This window comes from Bison bison, unplaced genomic scaffold (assembly GCF_000754665.1).
Source record: "Bison bison bison isolate TAMUID 2011002044 unplaced genomic scaffold, Bison_UMD1.0 scf7180017863994, whole genome shotgun sequence".
NCBI lineage: Eukaryota > Metazoa > Chordata > Mammalia > Artiodactyla > Bovidae > Bison > Bison bison.
Window position 1 is genome coordinate 212,110 of NW_011494566.1, and position 27,572 is coordinate 239,681.

The 27,572-nt window shown below is 39.0% G+C and overlaps 1 protein-coding gene across 1 annotated transcript in view; it reads right to left on the reverse strand.

Moving 5' to 3' along the window:
* Positions 1-8,903: 8,903 nt before the first annotated feature.
* Positions 8,904-27,572, reverse strand: part of SUCLA2 (succinate-CoA ligase, ADP-forming, beta subunit) — a 44,571-nt gene continuing 25,902 nt past the window's right edge. The window contains exons 5-11 of the mRNA XM_010834043.1: positions 26,200-26,328; positions 23,265-23,403; positions 15,799-15,960; positions 15,566-15,708; positions 13,972-14,092; positions 13,390-13,478; positions 8,904-9,854 (exon numbers count right to left, since the gene is read on the reverse strand). Of these exons, the coding sequence (XP_010832345.1) occupies positions 9,780-9,854; positions 13,390-13,478; positions 13,972-14,092; positions 15,566-15,708; positions 15,799-15,960; positions 23,265-23,403; positions 26,200-26,328 (858 nt within the window). The 3' untranslated portion in view covers positions 8,904-9,779. The remainder of the gene's footprint in view (positions 9,855-13,389; positions 13,479-13,971; positions 14,093-15,565; positions 15,709-15,798; positions 15,961-23,264; positions 23,404-26,199; positions 26,329-27,572) is intronic.

Here is a 27,572-nt window from a genome sequence, read left to right on the forward strand (position 1 = left end):
AGAGATTTTGCTTCCAAAACCTGTTCAGTAGTCACCACGGCGTAACCTGCTTTACACTTTCCATCCTGAACAAAATAACTGCCATCTGTAAATATTTCCATGTCAGGATTGTCTAATGGGGTATCCTTTAGATCCTCCCGAGCTGCATAGTTTAAAGTTAGGAGTTGAGAACAATCATGATCAGGTGTTTCATTTTCCTTCTCAGGAAGCAAAGTGGCAGGATTTAAATTTACACAAACTTTAAGCTTAGTTACTGGTCCTTCTAACAACAATGACTGATACTTAAGAAGCCTACTGTCTGTCATCCAAATATTAACCTTAGAATTTAAGATTCCACTCACATCATGAGAAGTCAGTACAGTAAGGTTTCGTCCATTAATTATTTTTAAAGCTTCAGATGCTAATAAAGCCGCTGCCCCAATTACTCTTAGGCAGTGGGGCCACCCACGTGAAACTACATCTAATTCTCTGCTTAGATAAGCAATAGGTTGCTGATGAGGCCCTCGGGGTTGTGTCAAAACTCCCAATGCCACACCTTTTCTTTCAGTGACAAACAAATCAAATTCTGACCCTGTGGGCAAGCTCAGAGCTGGAGCTAGCAGGAGAGCAGTCTGAAGAACCTTAAAAGCCTTTTGAGTTTCTGGAGACCAAACCAGTTTGTTGGTTTGGGCCTGCTGAGTTTCAGCTATAAGTTTATATAAAGGCTGGGCAAGTTCCCCGTAACCCGGAATCCAAATTCGACAGTAACCTGTGATTCCCAAAAATCCTCTCAATTGTCTTAAAGTCATAGGTAGGGGGTGATTTAGTATAGGTTTAATTCTCTCAGGGCCTATGGCCCTAGTCCCTTCTGATATGATTAGGCCCAAATATCTAACCGATTGTTGACAAAGCTGAGCCTTTTCTCTAGATGCCTTGTAACCACAGCCTGCCAGAAAGTTTAAGAAATCTTCTGAGGCTCGCGAACAAGCTTCCTCTGTCTCAGCACAGAGCAAAATATCATCTACATATTGTAACACCACTGCTTCAGAGCTATTAAAATTTTGTAGATCCCGTGAGAAACTGTCCGAATAAGTGAGGACTGTCACGAAATCCCTGGGGCAAAACTGTCCAGGTTAACTGAGAAGCTGGCTGCGTAGGGTCTTCAAAGGCAAATAGGAATTGACTTTCTTCCGCCAAGGGCGCTGAATAGAAGGCATCCTTTAAATCAATTACTGAGAAATATTTGGCCCATTCAGGAATTTCAGACAATAGAGTATAAGGATTAGGCACCACGGGGTGTAAAGGAACTACAGCCTCATTTATTATTCGTAAATCTTGAACTAGTCTCCATTTACCATTCGATTTCTTTATACCCAAAATAGGAGTGTTGCAAGGACTGTTACAGGGAATTAATAGTCCCTGCTCCTTTAAATTTTCGATGATGGGTTTTAACCCTTCTTTAACTTCAGGTTTCAGTGGATACTGCTTCTTATGTGGAAATACGTGTGGGTCTCTGAGCTTAACAACTACAGGAATAGCATTTTGTGCTCGACCCACAGATTTTCCATCAGCCCATACTCTAGGATTTACATTTTGTTCAACTAAAGGGAGAGAAAGGGAGGGCTCCATATTCATGAAAACAGAGGCATGGACCTTGCTCAGTATGTCCCTTCCCAAAAGGGGTGAGGGAGATTCTGGCACGATCAGAAACTCGTGTGAAAACAGCACAGAATCCCAGTTGCAAGATAAAGAATAACTGAAATAATACCTTTTGGCTCATCCAGACAGTCCCATTACGGAAGCAGATCGGGAAGAAAGTGGGCCAGGGGCTTCAGTAAGCACAGAATAAGTTGCCCCAGTATCTAAAAGGAAATCGACGGATTGGCCCCCCAAAACTATTAATACCCGGGGTTCCTCAGGTGTAATTAGGATGGGAGCTTGTGTGGGGACCCCCGGGCACCTTCAGTCCTGATTGTCTTGAGAGTCCAACCCGGGAGACCTACGCCTCTGGGGGCAGTCTCTCTTCCAGTGTGGTCCTTTGCAGACCAGACATGGAGCCGGGGGCGGCTTAGATGCCTGAGAGCAATCACGCCTGAGGTGCCCCTCCTTTCTACAGTAGTAGCAAGCCCATCCCTTTTCACCTGGGCCCCTCTGGGCATTTTTCTCAGGCTGTTTAAGAATTCCAGACCCCTCTCTCCTTGGGGACCCCTAGACTTCCTATCAACCTGCCTAGGAAATGACTCTCTCAGTTTCATCAAGCACATAATATCAAAAACAGAATGAAAGGATGCTTCCTGCTTTTGGAGTTCATCAGAGAAATAATCATGCAATATTCAAGGTTTGTCTCCAGTTTCCTTCGTATGAAACGTCCACCCCATCAACCTGGAGCATGCTGCCTGCACACGCAAGATCTCAAGTGGTGGTCAAGTAACTCCTACTAAAATGTTGATAATGTCAGGGCTCAGTTAGCATCATGAAACTCAGGGTACTCCTGGCCCTTTCATTGCATTCCCCTCTAATTCGCTAAACAGATAAATTTCTACATAAAAGTCAACTAGATTCTAGGGCATAAAGAAGTCATGTGGCTTTTTTGATGAATTGCAATTGCTTCAGAGATTTACAAAGCTATATCACAATGTTCACTAGAAACTATTCAGTTAAGCCTCTCAACCCTAGATGTTTGCTTACATCCTACTTCCAATTCGTGTGTTTACATTCTCACAAACTGGATGTGACGGAGCTTCTCTCAGTCCTACTGAAATTGTGATCTGTGTGGACTAATGCTGATCCATGAACAGTTCACAAACCTCAAAGGCAGAAGCAGATATTTTAGGGTAAGCATTTAGAAACCCTTATAGCAATTTGAAAGAGCAATTTTATGCTGTTGAGTCAAAAATAAGTAAAAGATTCAGGGCTCATACTTTGCATGCTTTTTAAAATTTTATTTCTTTAGTAATAGTTTTTATTACTAATAGTGTGCTATAAAAGAATCAGTCCATGATAGATTAAAAAGGTATAAATTTCTAATTTTTAAAAAAAGCTCCTTCACCTCAGTTTAAGGGGTGAAACTCATTTCCAGCAGTCTGAATATATTAGCATATAAATTTCCCATTGCTGCCATAACAAATGACCACCAATTTTAGCAGCTTAAAACAACACAAATTTCTTATCTCCCAGTTCTATGGGTCAAAAGTCCCAGTGGGCTTTTCTGGTTTCTCTGCTCAGTCTCACAAAACTGAAATTAAGGTGTCAGCCAGCTACGTACACTTTCATTAGGAATGCATCCAACTGTTAGCAAAATCCAATTCCTTTTGCTGTGGACTGAGCCCTTTCCTCACGGACTGTCAGCTGAGGACCATCTTCAGTTAAAGGCTCCTCTCCAGTCCTTGTGCCCTGAATTCTTCTCATGTCTGGAATTCTCAGCTTCCCCTTTGAATGCATCTCTCTTGCTTCCAGTTGGAGGCCGTTCTCTGCTTTTAAGGGCTTGAGTGACTGGGCCTTGCTACGGATCGAGTATCTGTGCCCCCCAAAATTCATATACTGAAACTTAATGCCCAATGTGATAGTCTTAGGAAGTGCTCCTAGGTCCTTAGGTCTTTAGGAGGTGCTCAGGTCTTCAGTGGAGAGCCCCTAGGAACTAAAGGATTAGTGCTCTTATAAAAGGAACCCCACAGAGCTCCCTCACCCCTTCCAACATGTGAGGACATGGGGAGAAGGTATCAACTAAGAACCAGGAAACAGGCTCTCACCAGACACTGAATCTACTGGTGCCTTGATCTTAGACTTCCCAGCTTCTAGAGCTGTGAGAAACACTTTTCTGTTGTTTATAAGCCACGTAGCCCATGGCATTTCACTATAGAAGCCTAAATGGACTAAAAGAGGCCCACAGGGATAATCCTGGATAATCTTCCTCTTTTAAAAGCCACAGCCTTAATCTCATCTGCAAAGTCCCTTTGTAATGTGACACAGGCACAGTTAGAGGGATTAGGATGTGGGCTTCTACGAGGGGCTATTGTTCTGCTGACCACAGACAGGGCAAGGTGAAGTCCAGGAGACCTCACATATTTGTTCTTGAAGCAGAGAACCAAAAGGCTAAAATGAAAGGAATAAAGTATAATGAAGGAATGACAGACAATGGAGGTGACTGTGGAGGACACATGGAACTCCTCCAGGAAGCTGACTGACCGGATCCTGACAAGCTGGACCCTAACAGTCTTGTGTCTCCAAGATGGCTGCTTACTGAGCAGTTTGCTGCCGCTGCACCATCAGTGGAATCGTCAAGTGAAGGAAGGCAAATGGGGGTGTCTCCCCTCGACTACCTGAAGGGGACACAGGACGCAGGAATACAGCAATGTACACACACGATTGAAACAAGTGAAAAATGGAAAGAAGCTGGTTATGCGTGAAGAAACAAAGAGTTGTCCATGATCTTACCTCCTTATGAGGCAAAGCTGTAAGAAAGCCCTTCAAAGTCTTCAGAGCAGAAAAAGATGCTGTCAGAGCCGGCTGTTTGAAAAGGAGAACAAAGACGGCCACAACCTCAATTCCGAGAACATTCAGACAGTAAGGCAAATCCTGGTGCTAAAGGACACTCGGCTTTATCTCGTTCTCTCCTGCATCACTGCAGACAAGCCTTCACTGCCCAGTTCTCTCCTCTCCAGGCTGTCACTTAGATGCCAACTTTTACATCATTATTATTTTATCCCTTCACGTTCACCACTTCGTTTTAAATCAAACATGAAACAAAAATTGATTTCCCAACCTTTCATCTTTCCTCATTTTATATTGCAAACCTCTAAATCTCATTTCAGGTTATCACCACACGATAAATTACATACATCTGAAAATTGATTTTTCCAAAGGTCTTTTCTCACCCTTTACGTTTCAACATGACCAAAGAGCATGATTCTAATTACAGCCCGGCACACCTGACCCATAGCCGACTAACATTTACGCCCATGATTTTTAACTTTTCTTTAAATAGAATTCTCAGCCAGGCAAAGGACTCACTAAACAGCTCACTAAAATGTGAATAGCTTTAATGTCCTGCTGGAGTTGTGAGTGTTGCTTCTCTTTTTGATTTTTGCTTGTTTTCTCCCTTAGCATGTGTGGGTTTTTTAAATCCCATCTGCTACAAAGCACCAGTATCTATCAAGCTTACTGCTCTAGATTCTATAGCTATAAAGTTGATATAATCAAAATTGGCTATATTCTATGGAGAAACTGGAGAAGTTTATATGGTTCAGTTCAGTTCAGTTCAGTCACTCAGTCGTGTCCAACTCTTTGCGACCCCATGAATTGCAGCACACCAGGCCTCCCTCTCCATCAGCATCTCCTGGAGTTCACTCAAACTCACGTCCATCGAGTCGGAGATGCCATCCAGCCATCTCATCCTCTGTCGTCCCCTTCTCCTCCTGCTCCCAATCCCTCCCAGCATCAGAGTCTTTTCCAATGAGTCAACTCTTCACATGAGGTGGCCAAAGCACTGAAGCTTTAGCATCATTCCTTCGAAAGAACACCCAGGGCTGATCTCCTTGAGAATGGACTGGTTGGATCTCCTTGCAGTCCAAGGGACTCTCAAGAGTCTTCTCCAACACCACAGTTCAAAAGCATCAATTCTTCGGCGCTCAGATTTCTTTCTTCACAGTCCAACTCTCACATCCATACATAACCATTGGAAAAACCATAGCCTGGACTAGACGGACCTTTGTAGGCAATGTAATGTCTCTGCTTTTGAATATGCTATCTAGGTTGGTCATAACTTTCCTTCCAAGAAGTAAGCGTCTTTTAATTTCATGGCTGCAATCACCATCTGCAGTGACTTTGGAGCCCAAAAAAATAGTCTGACACTGTTTCCACTGTTCCCCCATCTATTTCCCATAAAGTGATGGGACCAGATGCCATGATCTTCGTTTTCTGAATGTTGAGCTTTAAGCCAACTTTTAGATCTATATAATTGTAACTTAAAAGAATTCAAATATTAAGGTAGGTTTTCTTTCCACATGAAGCAAGTAGGGCTGTAGGGAAGGAAGCCTCAAGACTGAGTAGAGAACATTGATGAGTGTCACAGGCGCATCACACTTAACTATACTTGACTTCATTGTGTTTCACAGAGTCCGTGAGTTTTACAAGTTTAAGGTTTGTGGCACCCGTGCCTATGGGTGCCATTTTTCCAACAGCATTCGCTCCCTTAGCATCTCTGTGTCACATTACGGAATTCTTGCAATATATCAAACTCTTTCATTTTTATTATATCTGTCTTAATGATCTGTGATCAGTGATCTTTGAAGTCACTAATATGACTCATGGAGGGCTCAGATAATGGTCTGTATTTTTTAGCAATAAAAATTTGTTGTTTTTATTAATTTTTTGATGTGGACCCTTTTTAAAGTCTTTATTAAATTTGTTACAATATTGCTTCTGTTTCATGTTTTGGTTTTTTGGCCACGAGGCATGTGGGATCTTAGCTCCCCAGTTCAGTTCAGTCACTCAGTCGTATCCAACTCTTTGCAACCCCATGAACCACAGCACACCAGGCCTCCCTATCCATCACCAACTCCAGGAGTCCACCCAAACCCATGTCCATTGAGTCAGCGATGCCATCCAGCCATCTCATCCTCTGTCCTCCCCTTCTCCTCCTGCCCTCAATCTTTCCCAGCATCAGGGTCTTTTCAAATGAGTCAGCTCTTCGCATCAGGTGGCCAAAGTATTGGAGTTTCAGATCAAACCCACACCCCCTGAAATGGAAGGTGAAGTATTAACCACTGGACCACCAGGGAAGTCCCTGCAGTAAAAGTTTCTTAAATGAAGGTATGTACATTGGTTTTTACACATAATGCTATTGCACACATAAAACCACAGCATATCTTGGGAAAACAAAAAATTAGTATGACTCCCTTTATTAGATATTGGCTTTATTGCAGTATTCTAGAACCAAACCCACATTATCTCCAAGGTGTGCCTGTATGTGTGCTTGGGGGATGAGGAAGGAGGGTGTATAAGTAGACACCAGTCAGTTATCTCCACTCTCTCTTCTCCACAGAACTGACTTCTTTCCCCACCATTACATTATAATCATTCTTATCAAGATTAGTTATAGCCTGCCGCTTCAATTCCACTAGTTTTTGTCCGGTTACCTGACTTCTCAGCTGTAACTGATACTATCAGTGTCCACCATTCAAGCAGGGTTTGAACATTAGCAGCCAAGGCACTCTCCTCTCAGTGGTCCAAGCCTCAGACCTCTTCCAAGATCCTAGATGCTGGCCGCACTCACCTTCTGTGATGGCCCACACTGTATGTAGAATGTGCTTCTCTCTGAATAAATCCACTTCTTACCTGTCAAAAAAAAAAAAAAGAAAGATCCTAGATGCTCATTACATCTCAGTCTGAGCAGCTATGGATCTCTGAACTCAGCATCCACGGTTTGCTTTCAGTACCTAGCACACATTGTGATTTAAAATATGTCAACAAACTCCTTGATATTTCCCTCTTCAAGAATGGAGATGAATTCCCTTCTTGTAGACTGAACTTAGTGATTCTTTTTTTCTTAAGGTCTTTTAAAAAAATATATATTTATTTATTTAGCTGTGCTGGGTCTTGGTTGCAGCACCCGGAATCTGTTAATCTTTGTTGCGACATGCGAGATCTTTAGTTGCGTGTGGCATGAGAACTTAGTTGTGACGTGTGGGATCTAGTTCCCTAACCGGGGATGGAACCTGGAGCCCCTGTGTTGGAAGCTCAGAGTCTTAGCCATTGACCACCAGGGAAATCTCTGGACTTACTGATTCATTTCTAATGGTGTGTCACAGAAAGGACAATGAGATGAGAACACAAATATCTGAGGTTAGAACACAAAAGGCAGGGCAACTTCCTTCTTGTTCCCTTGGATCACACGCTCCGGAGGCGGCCAGCTGCCCTGTCACAAGGACAGTCAAGCAGCCCCGAGGACAGGCCGACACGGGGAGAAATGGAGGCCAACGGCCATGAGCGGGGGCCATCGTGGAAGCAGTCCTCAAACCTGCAAGGAAGTGCATCACCAGGACCACCACCCAGATAAACTACTTCCAAATTTCTGACACATACAAACTGTGAGGTTAAAATTTTGTTATTTGAAAATCACTAGTTTGGGGATAATCTATTATGCAAGAATAGATAAGAAAAAACTAGTATTACCAGGAGCCTGTATTACATCCTCTCTGACATACCAAGCAGTCTTTAATTCCTGACTAGACCCAACCAAAACAAAGGTCAGTATTTTCTGAGCTAATCACTGGCTGGCGTTTTTTGGAATGATTTCTTTTTTTAATTAAAAGCTAAAGGCTTTGGACTTTTAATTATAACTATCACAATTCTAAATGGTTCAATGGCTCTGATTTAGTCTTTTAAGGTACGGCTGGGAAGACAGACCATATGATATAGGTGGTTTGAACATATGTATGTTTCATGTTCTCCCTATATAACTGCCCCCCTTCCTCTCTTTGCCTCTATCTCCCTCTCCCCAGTAAGTAATTCTAGCGAGGATGAGAAAGGGGCTAAGGAAATTGAGGTACACTGAAATTTAGAAACTTGACCAGCTTATATAGCTAGCAAGTAGTGGAAGCAAGATTCAAACCAGATAGTCTACTTTCAAATTCTGTGCTCCCTCATTGTGCTATGCTGCCTCTCATGTGTGTGTGATCACATTTCAAGAAATAGGTAGAAGTTCTCAAATTCACCAGTATGTTTACATACAGAGTCTACTCCTTGGCTGATATTTCCTCCCATGGTACTTAACCTGTTAATAGTTAAATTATCAACTGTCCTATGCAATGAAGATGGACATCTACACACACACACACACAAACACACGTATGAACTGGGACACCAAGGACAGCGTAGGCTTTTCTGGAGAAGAGCACCAGATGGCACACACATAAACAGTGGAATTCAAGTGAAGTATCTTTAGACTGCTTTATTATATGCAAGTATCATTCCTAGTACACAATCTACAAGTCAGTTCCTCAGAGGTATTTAGTGCAATGATAAACATATCACTTTTTACTGTGTTTACTTAAAAAGGAAAAAAAAATTAATCCAAATCACATTGGGAGATCTTTATTAATTTAAATTGACATTGTTAATTTTGTCTGCCAAGTCCTTAGTAAATATACCTTTACTTGATACAGACTTCCAGATTCTCAATAACACAGGATCATCATGAGGACTAGCAGTTATCAAGAGTTTTGTAATGATTAAAACAATGTTCAAATAATTCATAAGTTACTTCACTGAAATACGTAAAAGAATATTCTGGGGAGTGTTTGAAAGATCTGCTTATAAATAGCGACTGATATACTTAGTTAAGTATTTGGTGCTGAAGATAAACACTTCTTATATAAAACATTGTTTTAATACATTGTTCTACTGATGAAACTAGTTTATTAGATATAATACATTTCTAACACTAAAGAATAAAGTTTTATCTTCATATTTATTTTATTCATAAGACTCTTTATCAATGAAGAATGCTGTACCCAACAATAATAAACTGGCATACTGCAATAATAAACTGGCATATTCTGTAAAAGTGAAAAAGAAAGCTGCAACAGAACAAACTAGATAACTGCCTTACACAGTCTTTATACAAACAGCCCCTTTTGAAGAGAAATAAACGCGGACCAAACGCTTTTAGTTTTTATGCCCAGGTGGTAATTACAAAGCTTCACATGCTGAAGAGAAAAGGAACAATAGTAATACAGAACACAGTATTTTTAACAATTATAACACATTTAACATCCTCAGTTGACCACTGGATTCTCAGATCAGATTGGCAACTGAAATTTCACATCCACCTGGGCTTGCTTGGCTAAGGTCACTATCTCAGAGAGCTTTACAACCTGAAAGGAAAAGAAAACAATCTTTGTCTCTATTTTCACCAAAACATAGAATCAGAACAATTGGTCAATGCGAAATTAACTGCATCTTCAATCCTTTTCATTTAAAACATCTGGGCTATTCTGACATTGGTATAAACCACTTCACAGTCTCAGAAGCATTTGCCACTCTGGCATGCATACATGCTAGGTTGTTTCAGTCGTGTCCAATGGTTTGCGACCCTATGGACTGCAGCCTGCCAGGCTCCCCTATCTGTGGGATTCTCCAAGCAAGAATACTGGAGTGGGTTGCTGTGCCCTCCTCCAGGGGATCTTCCCAACCCAGGGATCGATCCCACATCTCTTACCTCTCCTGCGCTGACAGGAGGGTTCTTTACCACTAGTGCCACATGGGAAGCCCTTGCCACTCCTAGAAGGACAGTCAAATCTAATACTTCATAACCTGCATATTATAACCCACACTACATTTTATTCACATATATAAAATCAGAAGGTATTAAATGGATACATGTCTGATATATGTATATACCTCTTTTTCATTGCCCTATTTATATCTATCTTTATTTTTTTCCTCTTTTAAAATTGAATTTTAGTTGATTTACAATGTTGTGTTAGTTTCAGGTACACAGCAAAGTGATTCAGTTATTCACATATAGATTCTTTTCCCTTATAGATATTGACTATAGTTCCCTGTGCTATACAGTAGGTCCTTGCTGATTATCTATTTTATATATAATAGTGGATATATGTTAATCCCAAACTCTTAATTTATTCCCCTCCCCCTCCCTTTCACCTTCGGTAACCCTATGCTTGTTTCCTATGTCTGCGTCAGTTTCTCTTTTGTAAGTAAGTTCATTCGTGACATATTTTAAACTCCACATGTAAGTGGTATCATATGGTATTTGTCTTTCTCTGACTTACTTCACTTAGTATGATGACCTCTAGGTCCATCCATGTTGCTGCAAATGGCATTAGTTCATTCTTTTTTATGGCTGAGTAGTATTCAATTGAATGTGTGTGTGTGTATACATACATACATATATATATGCATCGTCTTTATCCATTCGTGTGTTGATGGACATTTAGGTTGCTTCCATGTCTTGCTATTGTAAATTTGCTCTATGAATACAGAGGTGCATTTATCTTTTCCAATTACAGTTTTCTGCAGATATATCCAAGAGTAGGACTGCTGAATCATATGGTAGTTCTATTTTTAGTTTTTTGAGGAACCTCCATACTGTTTTCCATAGTGATTTCACCAATTTACATTCCCACCAAAAAACTGTAGTACATTTCCCTTCTCTCCACACCTTCTTCATCATTTATTTATAGACATTTTAGTGATGGCCATTCTGACTGGTGTGAGGTAATACCTCATTGTAGTTTTGCATTTCTCTTAATAATTAGCGATGTTGAGCATTTTTTCATGTGCATGGTAGCCATCAATCTGTATGTTTTCTTTGGAGAAATGTCTATTTACATCTGCTGCCCTTAACTATCAGAGAAGGCGATGGCACCCCACTCCAGTACTCTTGCCTGGAAAACCCCATGGGCAGAGGAGCCTGGTGGGCTGCAGCCCATGGGGTCACGAAGAGTCAGACACGACTGAGCGACTTCACTTTCACTTTTCACTTTCATGCATTGGAGAAGGAAATGGCACCCCACTCCAGTGTTCTTGCCTGGAGGATCCCAGGGACAGGGGAGCCTGGTGGCTGCCGTCTCTGGGGTCGCACAGAGTTGGAAACGACTGAAGTGACTTAGCAGCAACAGCAGCCCTTAACTATCTTTGACGACAGAAATAGTGACTGTCTTGGCTGGATACTACACAACGCAAAGCACATCTAAATAAAAGTTTGGGGAATTCCCTGGTGGTCCAGTGGTTAGGACTTATAGTTTTCACTGCCAGGGCCCAAGTTCAATCCCTGGTCAGAGAACTAAGATCTTGCAAGCCACATAGCATGGCCATAAATAAATAAATAAGAGCTGATTTTAAAAATATGTATATAATCCTAGAATGTCGGGATAGGGGCTTGAATCTAGAAGTTACTATTTTACTTTCTGTCAGTAAGTTAACAATTATCAACCTGAATTCCAATGTTCTCTCTATAAATCTATCTGAGAATATTCAGCTGGTACCATATAAAATATACAAATTAAACATATCTAAAACCAACCAACAAATTTAGCTTCTCTCCTCTCCAGCAGAATAGTTAAGAGAAGGTTTTAAAGTTAGACACCTTGAGTTCAGGTCCCACTCTGATGTTTACAACATGTGATCCTGAATAAGATTAATGTATCGAGCTTTTGTTTCTTCATCTATAAAAGTGGATATTATATCACGAAACTTATATTAAGTCAGGTAATAGTGGAGGGGGAAAAAAAGGCTTAGCATTGCATGCATAATAAATTATAAATGGTAGCAATTGCTAATATTATCACCATATTATTAATACTGTCATGACTTCCATAACCTCTTATTCACTAGAAAAACACTACAGATACAACTTAAATCAACTGTTCACTTTTATTTTTCATGGTCTATTTGATCAAGCTCCTACTGACTCTTATCCTTTCTCTCTATGTCCAAAAAGCTTTTCCTAATTCAGGCTCTCACTGCAAACAAGCATATTTTCAGAGAAAAGTTCTAACCTATTCATTCCCTTCACCTCACCTCACATCTAATTACTGAACTAGCCAGACTCCTACTATCCCTCAAGTCTATAGATTGAATTACCAGTTTACAGGAAGTATAGGAGCAAAGGAACATGTTAACGCATTACTGACCAGGGGATTTTTTGCAGAAACTAACGCCTGTGGCCAGCAATATGTTATGTAAGTTAATACTGAAACATTCCAGTGAATAGTGCTCAGGTAACAATGTATTAACACACCTCTGGTAAATAAATTGTTAAATGACACTCCATAGATAAAATCATTAAAATCCAGACTACAGGAGACACTACTAGCCCATCAGCCTGTTTTGTTTTCAACAAATGAACTTAAAAAGGGGGGTGGGGGATGGGCAAGGGGGAATCTATAAGGAGAAATTTAGTGATATATTAACCAATTGCAAGCATAGATTTATTTTGATCCTAAATCTAACAAAGATTATAGGCAAAATATATTTAAGAAAATCAGAGATGTTTCAACACTGACTCGATTTTTTTTCATAAAATATAAACATAATACCACTATCCCATCTGAAATAACAATAATTCCTTTATATCATCAATACTTTTATCTTTTATAGGTACATGATGGTATGTATGAAATGATATAGTGTCTGGGATTTGCTTCAAAATAATCATGGGCAATGGAAGGAAGTAGGTAAAAATTAGATGAGACAAGGTTGGGCATGAGTTGGTAACTGTTTAGGATGTTGGGATATGGGATATGATAGGTATATGGGATTCAATACTCCTAGTATTTAAGTGAAACACTAATTATTAGCAATATTAGCTGTTCACTTTAGAATCTTAAGTGCCTATAAACTTTCAGACACTGCAAATTTTTCCTTCGATCAACATAACCCGTTTACCATTTTAGCAGCTTCGTCCAAGTCATCACAAGCAAGGATTTTAAGTCCACTGTCCGCTATCAGTGCCTTAGCATCATCAACTCGTGTACCTGGAAATGATTTATGCAAATATAAAGGTGCTTTAAATACATACACAAAATCATTTAAAATGTTTGTCACAATATACCACAAATATAAAATTTCAACCAACTTCTGTCATTTAATACAAATGCTTCTAAACCAAAGAAAATATTGTAAAAACCTGGAGCCATCTTGTAAAATACTTTGCCTTATCACATTAATGGTAATTCAGACAAGTCAGAATTCAAGACAAAACATACCAAATAATGTATCAACTTATACCAAACAAAACTATCAACAATTTTGTCCCAATGTTAAGATTTTTTTTTAACTCACATTTAAAAAATTCTCTATTATACACTCTCATTTTAAAAATATAGCTATTTAAAACTAAATTTAAATAAACCCCTTGGAATTATGAACTTTTAATAATGATCTTTTAAAAGTTTAAATAAAAGTCTAATTATGAACTTTTAACTTTTAGAGTTAGTCAAACAATTACAAGATACCTTTTACACTCACCTTGTAACCGTACCACAATAGGTATTTTAATTTCCAAATCCTTTACTGCCATGACTATACCCTGTGCAATAACGTCACACCGCATGATTCCTCCAAAAATGTTGACCAAAATAGATAGTACCTGTCAATAAAATGTTTTGGGAGATTAAAATTTTAAAGGAATGACTCTTTTTCCTTCCTTCTCAGGAGCACACTCGTATCTGGGCCTTGTGTGTGTGCTCAGTCACTTCACTGGTGTCTGACTCTCTGCAACCCTAGGACGACAGCCCACCAGGATCCTCCGTCCGTGGGATTCTCCTAACAGGAATACCGGAGTGGGCAGCCGTGCCCTCCTCCAGGGCATCTTCTCCACCCAGAGACTGAACCTGCGTCTCCTGTGTCTTCTGCATCACAGGCAGATTCTCTACCACTGAGCCACTGGGGAAGCCCTAACTGTGCCTTATAGAAGTTAACCCCACAGAAACATTTTCAGACCAAACAGCCATACTCTGCATGCAGCTCTCACCACTGAAGTCTGGCAGTCCACCACCCACCAAAATTTCCTTCCCCTCGTTGGGTAATTTCAACACCTAGTTCATAGTTTCTTCTCTCCTGTTCCATATTAACAAGACCTCCCTCCCGATTCCGTTTACTTGCTTCCTATTAAGCAGAGCCATTACCCCAGGCCATGTGGTAAGACAACGTTATATGCAAGATCTCCAGCTTAGTCCTTACTATCGTTTCTTCATTCTTCCCCATCAACTCTACCACTTTCCACAAACACAAGGTCCCCCAAAGCACTCAACAAGTGTGACCACTCCTGAATACATGCCACATCCAAACCTCAGGGCTTATTTGGGTCAGCATTCTCTCATCATCACAGTCAGGCCATGCTGATTCTCCCAGTTTATCAGCCCTGTCTTCTGTTCTTCTATAGCACTACATTCATTAGCCTCAACACACTATAAAAGGCCTTGAAGGAAAAAACCATGTGTTCCAAAATCCAAGCCCAGTGTCCAATACAAAGGGACATATGTATACAGCTACCTCAATGCTATCCACATTGTCACCCCAGGCTCCTGGCCTGCTTCTAACTCCAACGCCCCAGCACAGGAACTTTTCACATGCTTTTCTCCATTCTTGCACACAGGCCTAAAAAGCCATGCTTAGAAATAGAATATGAACTCTAGTTCATATTATTGGGATTCCCTGGTGGCTCAGACAAGTAGTCAACAGTTAGGTAATTAAATAATGCTCTGCTTTTAGAGTTTTTGCCAAAGGAAACTATAGGAATATAGTTCCAATAAAATTTATTTTAAAAAGAATAATTATAAAACAAAAGAAACAAAGCATATTTTGTATCTCATTTTAGTTTAATGCTTTTTATAAAGTTGAATATGGAAAATAAGTCCACAGACTCAAAGGGAAAGAGCAATAAAATAAAAAATTGTATTAAACAATTCTAGAATCTAACACCAAGAAAAAATACAGAGCACCATCAATAACAAATATTTATTAATGACCTATGTATGCTCAACAAGTAAAACTATGTACTCTACTAATTAATCAAGTTACTTCTTACCATTCAAATCTAAAACATAGGTTCTGCCCTTACCTTTTTATCTGAAGTGATAAGTTTAAACGCTTCTGTTACTTGATGGACTGTGGCACCACCACCAACATCAAGAAAGTTGGCTGGAGTCCCTCCATGGAGTTTTATTATATCCATTGTAGCCATAGCCAAACCAGCACCATTCACTATCAAGAGAGGAAAATGATTTGTGTAAGCGACAAACATAAAGAAAATAAGATTAACCAATCCAACTCTAACACAAGAACACGTGGTACCTAGACAGCCGATATTTCCGTCAAGGCCAATGTAGTTGAGATCTGCCTTAGCTGCATCTTTGTCCCTTTCATCTTCCTGGGTCCAGTCCTGCAGGTCAAAGATTTTCTTCTGACGATAAGCTGAATTAGAATCAAAATTGATCTTTGCATCCATACACAGCACTTTAAAGGAAAAAAGAAAGCGATTTTAATTTCAAGATAGACCAAAAAAAAACTATACAATAATCAAATGTTTTTTTACTTTAGGGGAAAAACACATTTGGTTACTTACTGAAAGTATTTCAACTCATGTTCACAACTGATTCAAACTATCTCCTGAATAAGAATATGTGAGAATTTAAAACTGTCCCATTAAAGTTACTGCTTCTACATCTGTCCTAAGCAACAGATAAAGAAGAAAGAAAAACCTCAGAAGCGCATTTAATGTTCTTTTTAATTACCAAGAAAAAACAGTGCATGCTCTTAGCTAATTCCATTGCTTGGGTTCTGGGTCCCAACTCAAGGGCACTGTCACAGCAATTCTGCTTTTCCAGCACCATAAATTCCACTCCATTTTTCCATGGGCTAAATTAAACTGGCTTGCAAAAAAAGCTATCCTTTCCCCCACCTAATAAAAAGAAAGAAGAAACTCTTTTACCCGCTACCTCCTCGCTTACTCTCCTCTTCTTATACAGCACCATTCACAGAAAAAGTTATCTGTTTAAACCTGGGGTCAGCAAATTATGGCCCGTGGGCTAACAAAGGGTTTTACATTTTTATGAATAAATAGTTATCAAGAAGAAAAAAGAAAGGGTAAATGAAGGAGAAAAACAGCAGCAACTGAGACTATACATGGCCCACAAAGCCTGAAATACTTATTATCTGCCAATACCTGCGCTTAACTCACTGTACCAAGTTTTCCTCCTGCCATTCTCTTTTAAATTCACTCTCATCAGGCTTTTACCTACAGCACTCTACCAAAACGGTCCTTACGAAGGCTAATTCTCTGACTTCATCTTTCAGTATTTTATCCCTTCCTTGCTCCAATCTAACTACAACATTCTCCTTACTCCTAAACAGACAGAGGTGAAAAGAACCAAGCAGTTTCAGCTGCTGCCCAAAACAAGAGACAAAGTTTGGAGTCAGCCAAGTTAACTAACAACAACAAAAGCCAACCATTCTTTCAGAGGAAGACAGAATTCAGCCTCCCAAAATGTCCATATAAAAATTCCTAGATCTCTTAAGAAACAGGAAAATGTAACAAATGGCAAAAAGGAAAAGCAGTCAAAAGAAACAAAACCCAAGATGACTAAAATTTTAAATTATCAGAGAACTGTGAAACAGCTTTTTTAAACATGTTTAAAACGACTTAAAGGAAAATATGTTCGTAATAAAGCACTAGGTAAGAAATATCAGCAGATAATAAAACTATGAAATGAAACATATTGAAAATCTAAACTGAAAAGTACAGTATATGAAATCACTGGTGAATGATAATATATATGTTTCTTAGACTGTAATGCTTCAGATCCCTTGTATTTTCACAATCACTTACAAATTTATAAATTGTGGCATATCTATATATGACAGGATTATAAACATTAAAGTAAATGTTTTAGAAGAATATTTCAGTAAACACAAAAAGTGCTCAAGATACATCCCCCCAAAAATCTGCATATAACTTTATATAGTCAGCCCTCCATATCTGTAGCTTTGCATCCACAGATTCAACCAACTACAGACTGTGTAATACTGATGTACAGTTACTGGAAAAAAAGAAATCTGCATATAAATGGACCCTCACAGTTCAAATGCAAATTTTTCAATGATCAACTGTGTATCTATTTTTTAAAAATGAGGATTACATGGATTACATTACTAAGGAACCAATCCTTAGTAGGCTTCCGAGGCATACAGACTCAAGATCAAGACAGGTTCACTCAGTTGAGGGTGATTCTCCAATAAAAACAACCTGGGGTGAAATACCTAGGAAGCACATTTCCTAGGCCTGAGCTCTGTAACAGTCAGTAGAACCAGCCACTGACAACTCTGCTAACTAAGCAAGGGTGTGTGTAATACCAGTAAACAGAGCCCACACTCAATTCATAGTGTTCAAAAGAGGGAAAGCTTTTAAGAGATGTACATATTTGGTTTTTCACCCCTATAAATCACAAATGCCAAATTAATTGCCAAAATGACTGCTAAGTCACTTGAGTCATGTCCAACTCTGTGCGACCCCATAGACGGCAGCCCACCAGGCTCCCCCGTCCCCGGGATTCTCCAGGCAAGAACACTGGAGTGGGTTGCCATTTCCTTCTCCAATGCATGAAAGTGAAAAGTGAAAGTGAAGTCGCTCAGTCGTGTCCGACTCTAGCGACCCCACGGACTTCAGCCCACCAGGCTCCTCGGTCCATGGGACTTTCCAGGCAAGAGTGCTGGAGTGGGGTGCCGTTACTAGGCCAAAATTAATTTGCTGCTCAGAGATTTCTCTCAACTGATTTGAAGTCCACAAGTAAAATAATCACCGGCGTCCTGGTGAGACTAAAATCAATCCACTCTCCTTTATTCAGCTTTCACTGAGTTTCTGCCACGTGCTGTGCTGTGCTTAGTCACTTAGTCATGTCCACTCTGCAACCCCATGGACTGTAGCCCACTGGGTTCCTTTGTCCATGTGGATTTTCCAGGCATGAATATCAGAGTGGGTTGCCATGCCCTCCTTCAGGGAATCTTCCCAACCCAGGGACTGAACCCAGGTCTCTCCACATTACAGGCAGATTCTTTATTGTCTGAGCCACCAAGAAAGCCTGAGTTTCTGCCATGACCCTTCATAAAATGAAGTACATGGTTCTGAGAAATAACTGTGCCTGAGATCACTGTTCCTGGCAGTGGGAATGGCCTGGGTTTGGTGGTGGTGTTTTTTTTTTTCCAAATTTGGTAACAGAGGGTCAAAGCTGTGATAAACTTATATGTATTATTAACCTTTTGTACACCATTAGAATTGAGGCCCATAAGAGATCTGAAATTCAAATAATGCAACTTCTGAGACTACAGAGAATATTCCTATGAAAAAAAAAATCCAAACTGCCCTGGCTGAAAGAATTTAAACTGTATCTAGAATTCACAACCTCTTGTTCAATGAAAATAGTTAAGAAATTACTAAGAACATTAATTTCTTTGAATTTCTAACTCAGATAAAAGAATCTGACTTGGGACTTCAGTTCTCTAGGTCCTTTGGACTTTATCACATTTGTGTCTTTATGTCTCAGGTGTGTCTTTATGCAGTTTACTATTAAAGTATTTCAGAGAATTTTAATGCTATATAATCTAATCTCACCCATGAACTTCTGATACTCCAATAGATGACTGGACATAATCTGGAGTCAGAAACAGAAAAGAGTAAATTTCCAGAATTAAGCCTAACACCTTCTTAAAAGGCTGACACTGGTATACTGTTCTGACCTATTTTGGAAATTTCTGGAGGTAAAAATTCAAACTACCTATCGGTGTGCCCATAACATTCAAAGGAACAACGGCTGGGACTAGAATGACAGCCTCAAAAGCAGAACAAGACTATGCAAACAGATAGCTAATCTCTGTCCCTCAAAACTTCCACATCCACCCTGATAGATCACAGGCTTGATGGCTGAGCTCAGTGGGTAAAGAAAATACTGTGGAATGTTTGGGAGCAGCTGAGCAAATCCCCGACTCTGGATGTTTCCTTTCACGTCCAAAGGGCTCACTTAGTGTAACATCTGTCTCCTCACTGTCTCTTTACTTACTTCTTCCCAGAGGAAGGGAAGTAAATTAACTATCTAGTTAATCTAGACATTGTAAAACCAGACATGCATAATTTAGCTCAAACTTTCTTCCTTTTGGGAGTAAGCTTCCCACAGGGAACAAGCATGTCCAACTGCTATTCCCAAGGCATAGCCTATCCCTGAAAGGACTACCCTGTTAAAGCCTCATATGTGAACATATTTATTAAGTCTGTCTAATTGTAATTTAGCTGTCAGATCCATTTTAATTAGAACTCAGGCAGGGAAGACGGGTAGTCACTGGAAGATCTCTCAGAAACCCCAACAATAACAATGGTATGACAAGCTATTTAAGCAATTCTATTCAAATACATATGTATATTTTAATATTACCCTATGTTTTCAGAGCATTACTAGGAAAGTAAGTCTACGGTCTACAAGCTTGCCTCTTAAAATTATTCAAACAATTAAACCAGTAAAAATTAACAGGTATACTTCAATTCTGTGCAGCAGATACGTTCCAAAAGAACTGTGCACAAAGGAAAGAATTCCAAATTTAGTCATTCAAAATGTCCTTAAACTACTATTTTAAGGAATACGATGATAATTTCCCCAAATGTATATACTATCTTGTCATATGGTAACTTAGTACAAAAAGAGATAATATTTCCTATTTTTTAAATATTACTTTCAAAACTCAATATGTACCTCATAAATAAAACATATCAATTTGTAGATGTTTAGAACTACCCAGAGTACACTGATCTGAAGCCTCCATTCAAAATACATAAAAGAAGGTACTATGAGAAATGTAGATGCGTTGACAGAGCCTGAGCTTGAACTCATCTGTAAAATAAACCCTTCTCCTCTCCATTCCCACTGCCTCTGTTGCCTTCTGTTTGGACTACTACTAAGCTTCTTAGCCTAAAAGACTGCTGTTGCTGTTTAGTTGAGAGGTCATGCAACCCCATGGATTTTAGCCTGTCAGGCTCCTCTGTCCATGTAATTTCCAGGCAAGAATACTGGAGTGTATTGCCATTTCCTTCTCCAGGGGATTTTTCTGACCCAGGAATTGAACCTGGCCTCCTGGCTCAATGGTAAAAAATCTGCCTGCCAATGCAGAAGACTCAGGAGATGCGGGTTCAATCTCTTGGTCAAGAAGATCCCCTGGAGAAGGAAATGGCAACCCACTCCAGTATTCTTGCCTGGGAAATCCCATGGACAGGAGAGCCTGATTGGGGGCTACACAGTCCATGGGGTCACAAAGAACTGGACTGAGCACACAGCACACACATCCTCCCACATTGGTAGGCAGATTCTTTACCACTGAGCCACCAGGGAAGTCCCAGACTAAAAGATTACCCTAACAGCTAATCCCTTACTTCTCCAATACTGCTGATAGACTACTCTCTACCCAAAATACCCCCTTAATACAACTGTGTCATATCTAAGAGTACAAGTTCTGCAGTGGACTACCTGGATTCACAGTCCAGCTCTACCATTAGCCATGTGTCCCTGGGTAAGTCACTTAAACCTCTTGATAACTCAGTTTCCTACCCTATAAAGTAAGGATAGTAATAGGACCTACCCTCACAGAACTGTTATAAACATCTAATAAACTACAGGGTTTATATTTGAAAAGCTCTTACAACAGTGCCTGGCACAAAGTATTTGCTATGTTTTTGTTTATAGAGGGAAATATTTTAAAAAAAGAAAAAACTTTACTGTAGGAAACCAAAGTATACATAAAATGTCTCTTTTGTACGGTCAAAATTCAAAACTATGTACTATGAAAGAAGAAACTGAAAACAAACCCAAACATGGGAGGGAGACAAGCTGAAACATAGTAGAGATATTTTTCAGACTAAGGAAAACAAATATAATGACAGAATTAAAATCAACAAATAAAGAACAAAATCAAAAGTCTCTGTACAGCAGCAATAAACAGTAAGAAAATACAATGGCAGAAAAAATCCTACTCAAAATAGCAACAAAAAATATATTTCTACAAATATATCTAAAAAGAAATATCTTCCAAAAGATGCCTTATTTTAAAAAATATAAATGGAAAAAAACTGTATTTCTAGTTGGAAAACCTGACTTCTAGAAATATGTCAATTTCCCCCCAACAATTTATAGGGATGATACAATTCCAATAAAATTCCAGCATGACTAGTTTTGAAACATGAAAAAAAGATTCTAAAGTTGCCTAGCAATAGGAATTAGTAATGTGACATCCAAGTACCAAACGCAGGACTAAAGGCTTTAAGGAAGCTGAGGATTTCTAAACCACATCCAACTTTAGACTTCCACAGTGCATGTGCACACACACCCGTGGCAACACTGGTGATTCCTTGGTGAGTGTTACTCGCTTTCATACCATTTTCACTGCATTTCTTAAAATTTGTCCTTGACCCACAACAGGTTAAGTAATGTCAATCTAAAAGAATAAATAGGTTAAGAACTGCCTCCCTTAAAAAAAAAAAAAAAGGAAAAAAGAAAGTTTTATACAGATTAATTCTCCTACACAAATTATTAAAATTTCACTTTTAGAATGTGTTTCAGCCCTCACTCTTTAAAAAATTTAATTAATTTTAGTTTTATAAACTACCTCTATAATCACAAGAGAATTTACTCCTTTGTCTTTACACTACCTTATAAATGACCACCTAAAAATTGATTTCTACAATAACAGAACTCATTAGAAGTACAAAAGTGAAAGAGTTCTACAAATGCTTAAGGAGATTAGAAATGCCCAAAGAAATGTGAAACAAAATCTAACAAATCACAGCAAAAGAAGCAATTAATGTGAAATACCAAGAAAAACTTAGGCTACAATAAAGCAGCTTATATTTTTAGAATATCTATACAGGGAAGGGATGATAATTCAAAATCTGACTTACCTTTTAAACACATATAAAAGGAAAGCTGTCAAAGTGATAAGCTAATCTTTTTTCCCTAATATTAAAAGGATTCCAGTATCAAAATGGACGGCGGAGCCTGGTAGGCTTCAGTCCATGGAGTCGCTAAGAGTTGGACACGACTGAGTGACTTCACTTTCACTTTTCACTTTCATGCATTGGAGAAGGAAATGGCAACCCACTCCAGTGTTCCTGCCTGGAGAATCCCAGGGACAGGGGAGCCTGGTGGGCTTCCGTCTACAGGGTCGCACAGAGTCGGACACGACTGAAGTGACTTAGCAGCAGCAGCAGCAGTATCAAAATATACTCTTTGTACAAAAACAATCATGTCTCTAAAGTCTGAAACCTGGGGAGATTAAAATGGCTAATTTTCCCAAACTATAACTATCCACTACCGTGCTAAATACTCTAACAAAACACTCCCCAGCAGAACTTTTTGCAAGAATGAAATTGTTCTGTGTGTGTGCTAATGCACTAACCACATGGGGCTACAGAGCACCTGAAATGTAACTAGTGCAACTGAGAAACAGTTTAATCTTATACCATTTCAATTCATTTTAACTGCCACATGTGACTGTTAGCTGCCATACAGTACAGCTTTAATCCCTCTGTGTGTAAATATATAAAGTGTTCGTTTAATGTGTCTCTTTGTTCACATTCACTCTTTTCAAACGTTCACATTCACTCTTTTCATTATAAAACAAGTTTCTACATAGCAATGAATTCACTTCCTTATGAGTTCAATTCCTCAGTGAAGCATATGATAGGGGCTAAACAGATAATCAATGTCTGATGAAAGAAGATACTTTACCAGCTCCATCTGAATCCTCTACCATTGGATTTATTTCTACCATGGTTGCATCGTATTTCAGAAAAAGGTCATAAAGCTTGATCATGTTTTCTGCTGCAGAATCCACAATACTGGCTGGAAATCCCATCTTCTGTGCAAGCTGAAAGCAATATGTCTCTTTGTTATAGGAATGCTGCATAACATCCAATCAACATTAAATTGTTGCAAATAAATAACTTTGTAGTTTATCATTTAAATAATAAGCATGAATCATTTATGATCAAATATTAATCATTATTATCAATAAATGGTTAAACAAAACTATGCAAAGTCCTCACAAAGCAGGTAATATGCCCATTTTACAAAGAAAGAGATTCCGAGAGGTCAAATGACTTGCCATTTACCTCAATTTCTGTTCTCATGTTTATCCCATACCCTCCATACTGCCACTGAGTCTTATAGCCAACCTAAACTGAAAAAAGAGGCTAATATTTTATTAAAACTACATAGAAAAGGTAGACTACTAATCCCACTGGTCTAAAAACAATGACCAAAATACTAACCCTATTTTACCTTTTAGGTAATTTATGAAGAGTGTCTACATTCAGTAAAATGACTAGTAAAATAAGTATCATCCTATTCATTGAAAAATCTACTGCTGCTGCTGCTAAGTTGCGTCAGTCATGTCCGACTCTGTGTGTCCCCACAGACGGCAGCCCACCAGGCCCCCCCGTCCCTGGGATTCTCCAGGCAAGAACACTGAAGTGGGTTGCCATTTCCTTCTCCAATGCATGAAAGTGAAAAGTGAAAGTGAAGTCGCTCAGTCGTGTCCGACTCTTCGCGACCCCATGGACTGCAGCCCACCAGGCTCCTCCATCCATGGGATTTTCTAGGCAAGAGTACTGAGCACCTAATAAATGCTAGATTCAAAAGATACCTTAAACTTAAACTTCCCTGGTGCCTCGGCTAGTAAAGAATCCACCTGCAATATGGGAGACCTGGGTTCAATCCCTGAATTGGGAAGATCCCCTGGAGAAGGGAAAGATTACCCACTCCAGTATTATGGTCTGGAGAATTCCATGGACTATATAGTCCATGGGGTCACAAAGAGTCAGACATGACTGAGCGACTTTCACTTTCAAGCTTCCAATCTAGTAGAAGAGTTCACAGTCTTGAGCAAAGATTTCTTGCTAAATATACCTGAAGAGCTTTTTAAAAAATACATACACCAAGGTCTCAACCCAGAGGCTATGGTTCACAAGTTCTATAGGTGATCAAAAATCTGTAATTTTTTAAAGTTTTATAAGCAATTTTGAACCTACAGAAGAAGCTACATGTATGGAAGTTACACGTCTCTTTTTTTAATCCTAACTGCCACAGCTGCTCAGGAACCCTCTGGAGGAGTTTTCTCCTGTTTTCCAATTGTTATCTAATCCTACAATACATTTAACTTTTAACAATAGAAAATATTAAATTCTTTGAAAGTGAATGTGATTTCTGTAAGAATTCAAATGCAAACAATTAAATACAAATAAAGTGGATGATCTAATTGAGAAATGCCATTTGGGGTTAAGACATTTCAAAAAAAAGAATAAGAAGAATTAAAAGTACCATTTAGAAATTTTTCAGAAGTCACAATCTACTGTTTTAAATTTAAACATCTGAGAATTGCAAAAGAATTCTGATCAGCCCAGTATGACATCAGTTTGTCTCGCATTATACTGAGCAGTATTTCCGTTCATCCATCACTCAAAAAGCTACAAACTTAGTACATTCTTCCTTCAAATATTGTTGTAAATCAAGTGTTTTCTCTCTCATCTAAATTCAAGACTCTAGTTACCACTCTCATATAACTATCTAATGAGTCCAATCTCTGTCCCCTTTAAACATTTATACCACTCACTTGCCTAAATGACTTGCTTCACGCTTTATCAGGGAGGTCTCTGTATCAGTCAAAATTCCTGCTCTACTGTACTTCAATACCATTAGCTTCGTTTGACAGTTTCCTGATAAGAGATGTTAATTTCATTCAAACTTTAATACTCAAACTTCTTTTTAAGATGGGTCACTTATTTTTTATATACAAACAATTTAATAGCAATATTACAAACATTACCAAGCAACTCTCCCACACCATAATTAACTTCATACTTAAGTTTTTGTCTTGGAGAGCTCTTTTTGAGGGGGGAATGTAATGAGAGGCAGAGGCACACAAGAAGGATGGTACAGAAAACAAGTGAAATTGCAGGCAAAATGTACTGTGCATGTGAATACACTGAGAGAAAGCCCACAGCTTTAATCAGCATCTTTAAAGCACCCATAAAACCCCCAAAATAAAATCACTGATCTATCATACGGGTATATGAGACAGTGTCCCTACCATTCCATACAGTGTTTAGGAAATAAAGGGGGGACAGGAACACATTAAATGCCACCATGCAGATGTAAAATCCAGAGTATGAAAAACAAAGTATCACTCCAGATTCTTCAACAAATGAAAGAAAATGGATGAAGAAAGTGAAGAAAAGGAAACCTATAAGCTTTTAACAGAAGGAGACCTATGAGACCTATTAACCAACTGCAATGAAGGAACTTATGTGGATCCCAACTCAAACAGATTCTAAAAGAAAAAAAAACATGAGACAACTAGGGAACGGGAATGACTGGGTAAGTGAAGATACTGATTTTACTAGGTATGGCTATGGTACGTATAGTGGCTCTTTTAAAAGAATTCTTATCTTTTAAAAATACATATTAAAATATTTATGGAGGATATGCAGTAAAATGCTGTACATACTTCTAAAAAGTTTGCATTTCAAACAAGATTTAACATACCTGACACTCAAAAAAATGTTTTCAGAAGTTTTATCAAGCACTTCACTTACATAAAGTTAATTCTCTTTAAGTGTTGCAATAATCCAATTAAAAGCTAGAAATGTTTCAAAACACAACATACCCGGACAGCTTGTTCCTTTTTGATGCCTTCTACGATATCGATAGGCTCTTTAACTATGGCCTCGGGAGTCTCAGCAGCAACATCTTCAATGTTGACACCACCGTGAGAACTTCCTATTAATACAGGACCCTAGCAGGAAGGGAAACAGAAAAAACATCTAGATTTTATTTTGGACCCATCAATAAAATCTTAAAATCTATTCATGCATACTATTAAACTTATACATCTGTCACTTCCCACTATTTTTAAACCCCCTTGAGAATTTGTCCTTGCATCTCCTACAGTGTTCTTCTAAACATTCAACTGAAATAATGGAAAAGGAGGAGGAAGACACTGTCTTACCAGTGAGGGGAAAAGGATTAAAAATATACACAAAATGTATACCAAACAATATAAATATACACGCATATATGAAATATAACCTCTACATTTCTCACAAGAACTGAAGGTTCATTAAAGTATTGTTTAAAGAACATTTAAAAAAATAATAGAAACAGTTTACTGGTACTTAAAAGGGAAAATCTAATGAACAAATGTTCAGATTTATAATCTCTAGGCTACTGGAGGTCAGTGAAAAAGAAAGCTGCTGCTACTGCTGCTAAGTCACTTCAGTCGTGTCCGACTCTGTGCAACCCCATAGACGGCAGCCCACCAGGCTCCGCCATCCCTGGGATTCTCCAAGCAAGAACACTGGAGTGGGTTGCCATTGCTTTCTCTGAAAAAGAAAGCTATCTACCTTCAAAGAAGAGCTCCAGCTATTATCATGAATATAATGAGACATAAATACTAATCAATTAAGTTAACTTTTAAGTCTCCTAAGCATCACTACGAACAAAGCTAGTGGAGGTGATGGAATTCCAGCTGAGCTATTTCAAATCCTGAAAGATGATGCCGTGAAAGTGCTGCACTCAATATGCCAGCAAATTTGGGAAACTCAGCAGTGGCCACAGGACTGGAAAAGGTCAGTTTGCATTCCAATCCCAAAGAAAAGCAATGCCAAAGAATGCTCAAACTACCGCACAATTGCACTCATCTCACATGCTAGTAAAGTAATGCTCAAAATTCTCCAAGCCAGGATTCAGCAATACGTGAACTGTGAACTTCCTGATGTTCAAGCTGGTTTTAGAAAAGGCAGAGGAACCAGAGATCAAATTGCCAACATCTGCTGGATCATGGAAAAAGCAAGAGAGTTCCAGAAAAACATCTATTTCTGCTTTATTGACTATGCCAAAGCCTTTGACAGTGTGGATCACAATAAACTGTGGAAAATTCTCAAAGAGATGGGAATACCAGACCATCTGACCTGCCTCTTGAGAAATCTGTATGCAGGTCAGGAAGCAACAGTTAGAACTGGACATGGAACAACAGACTGG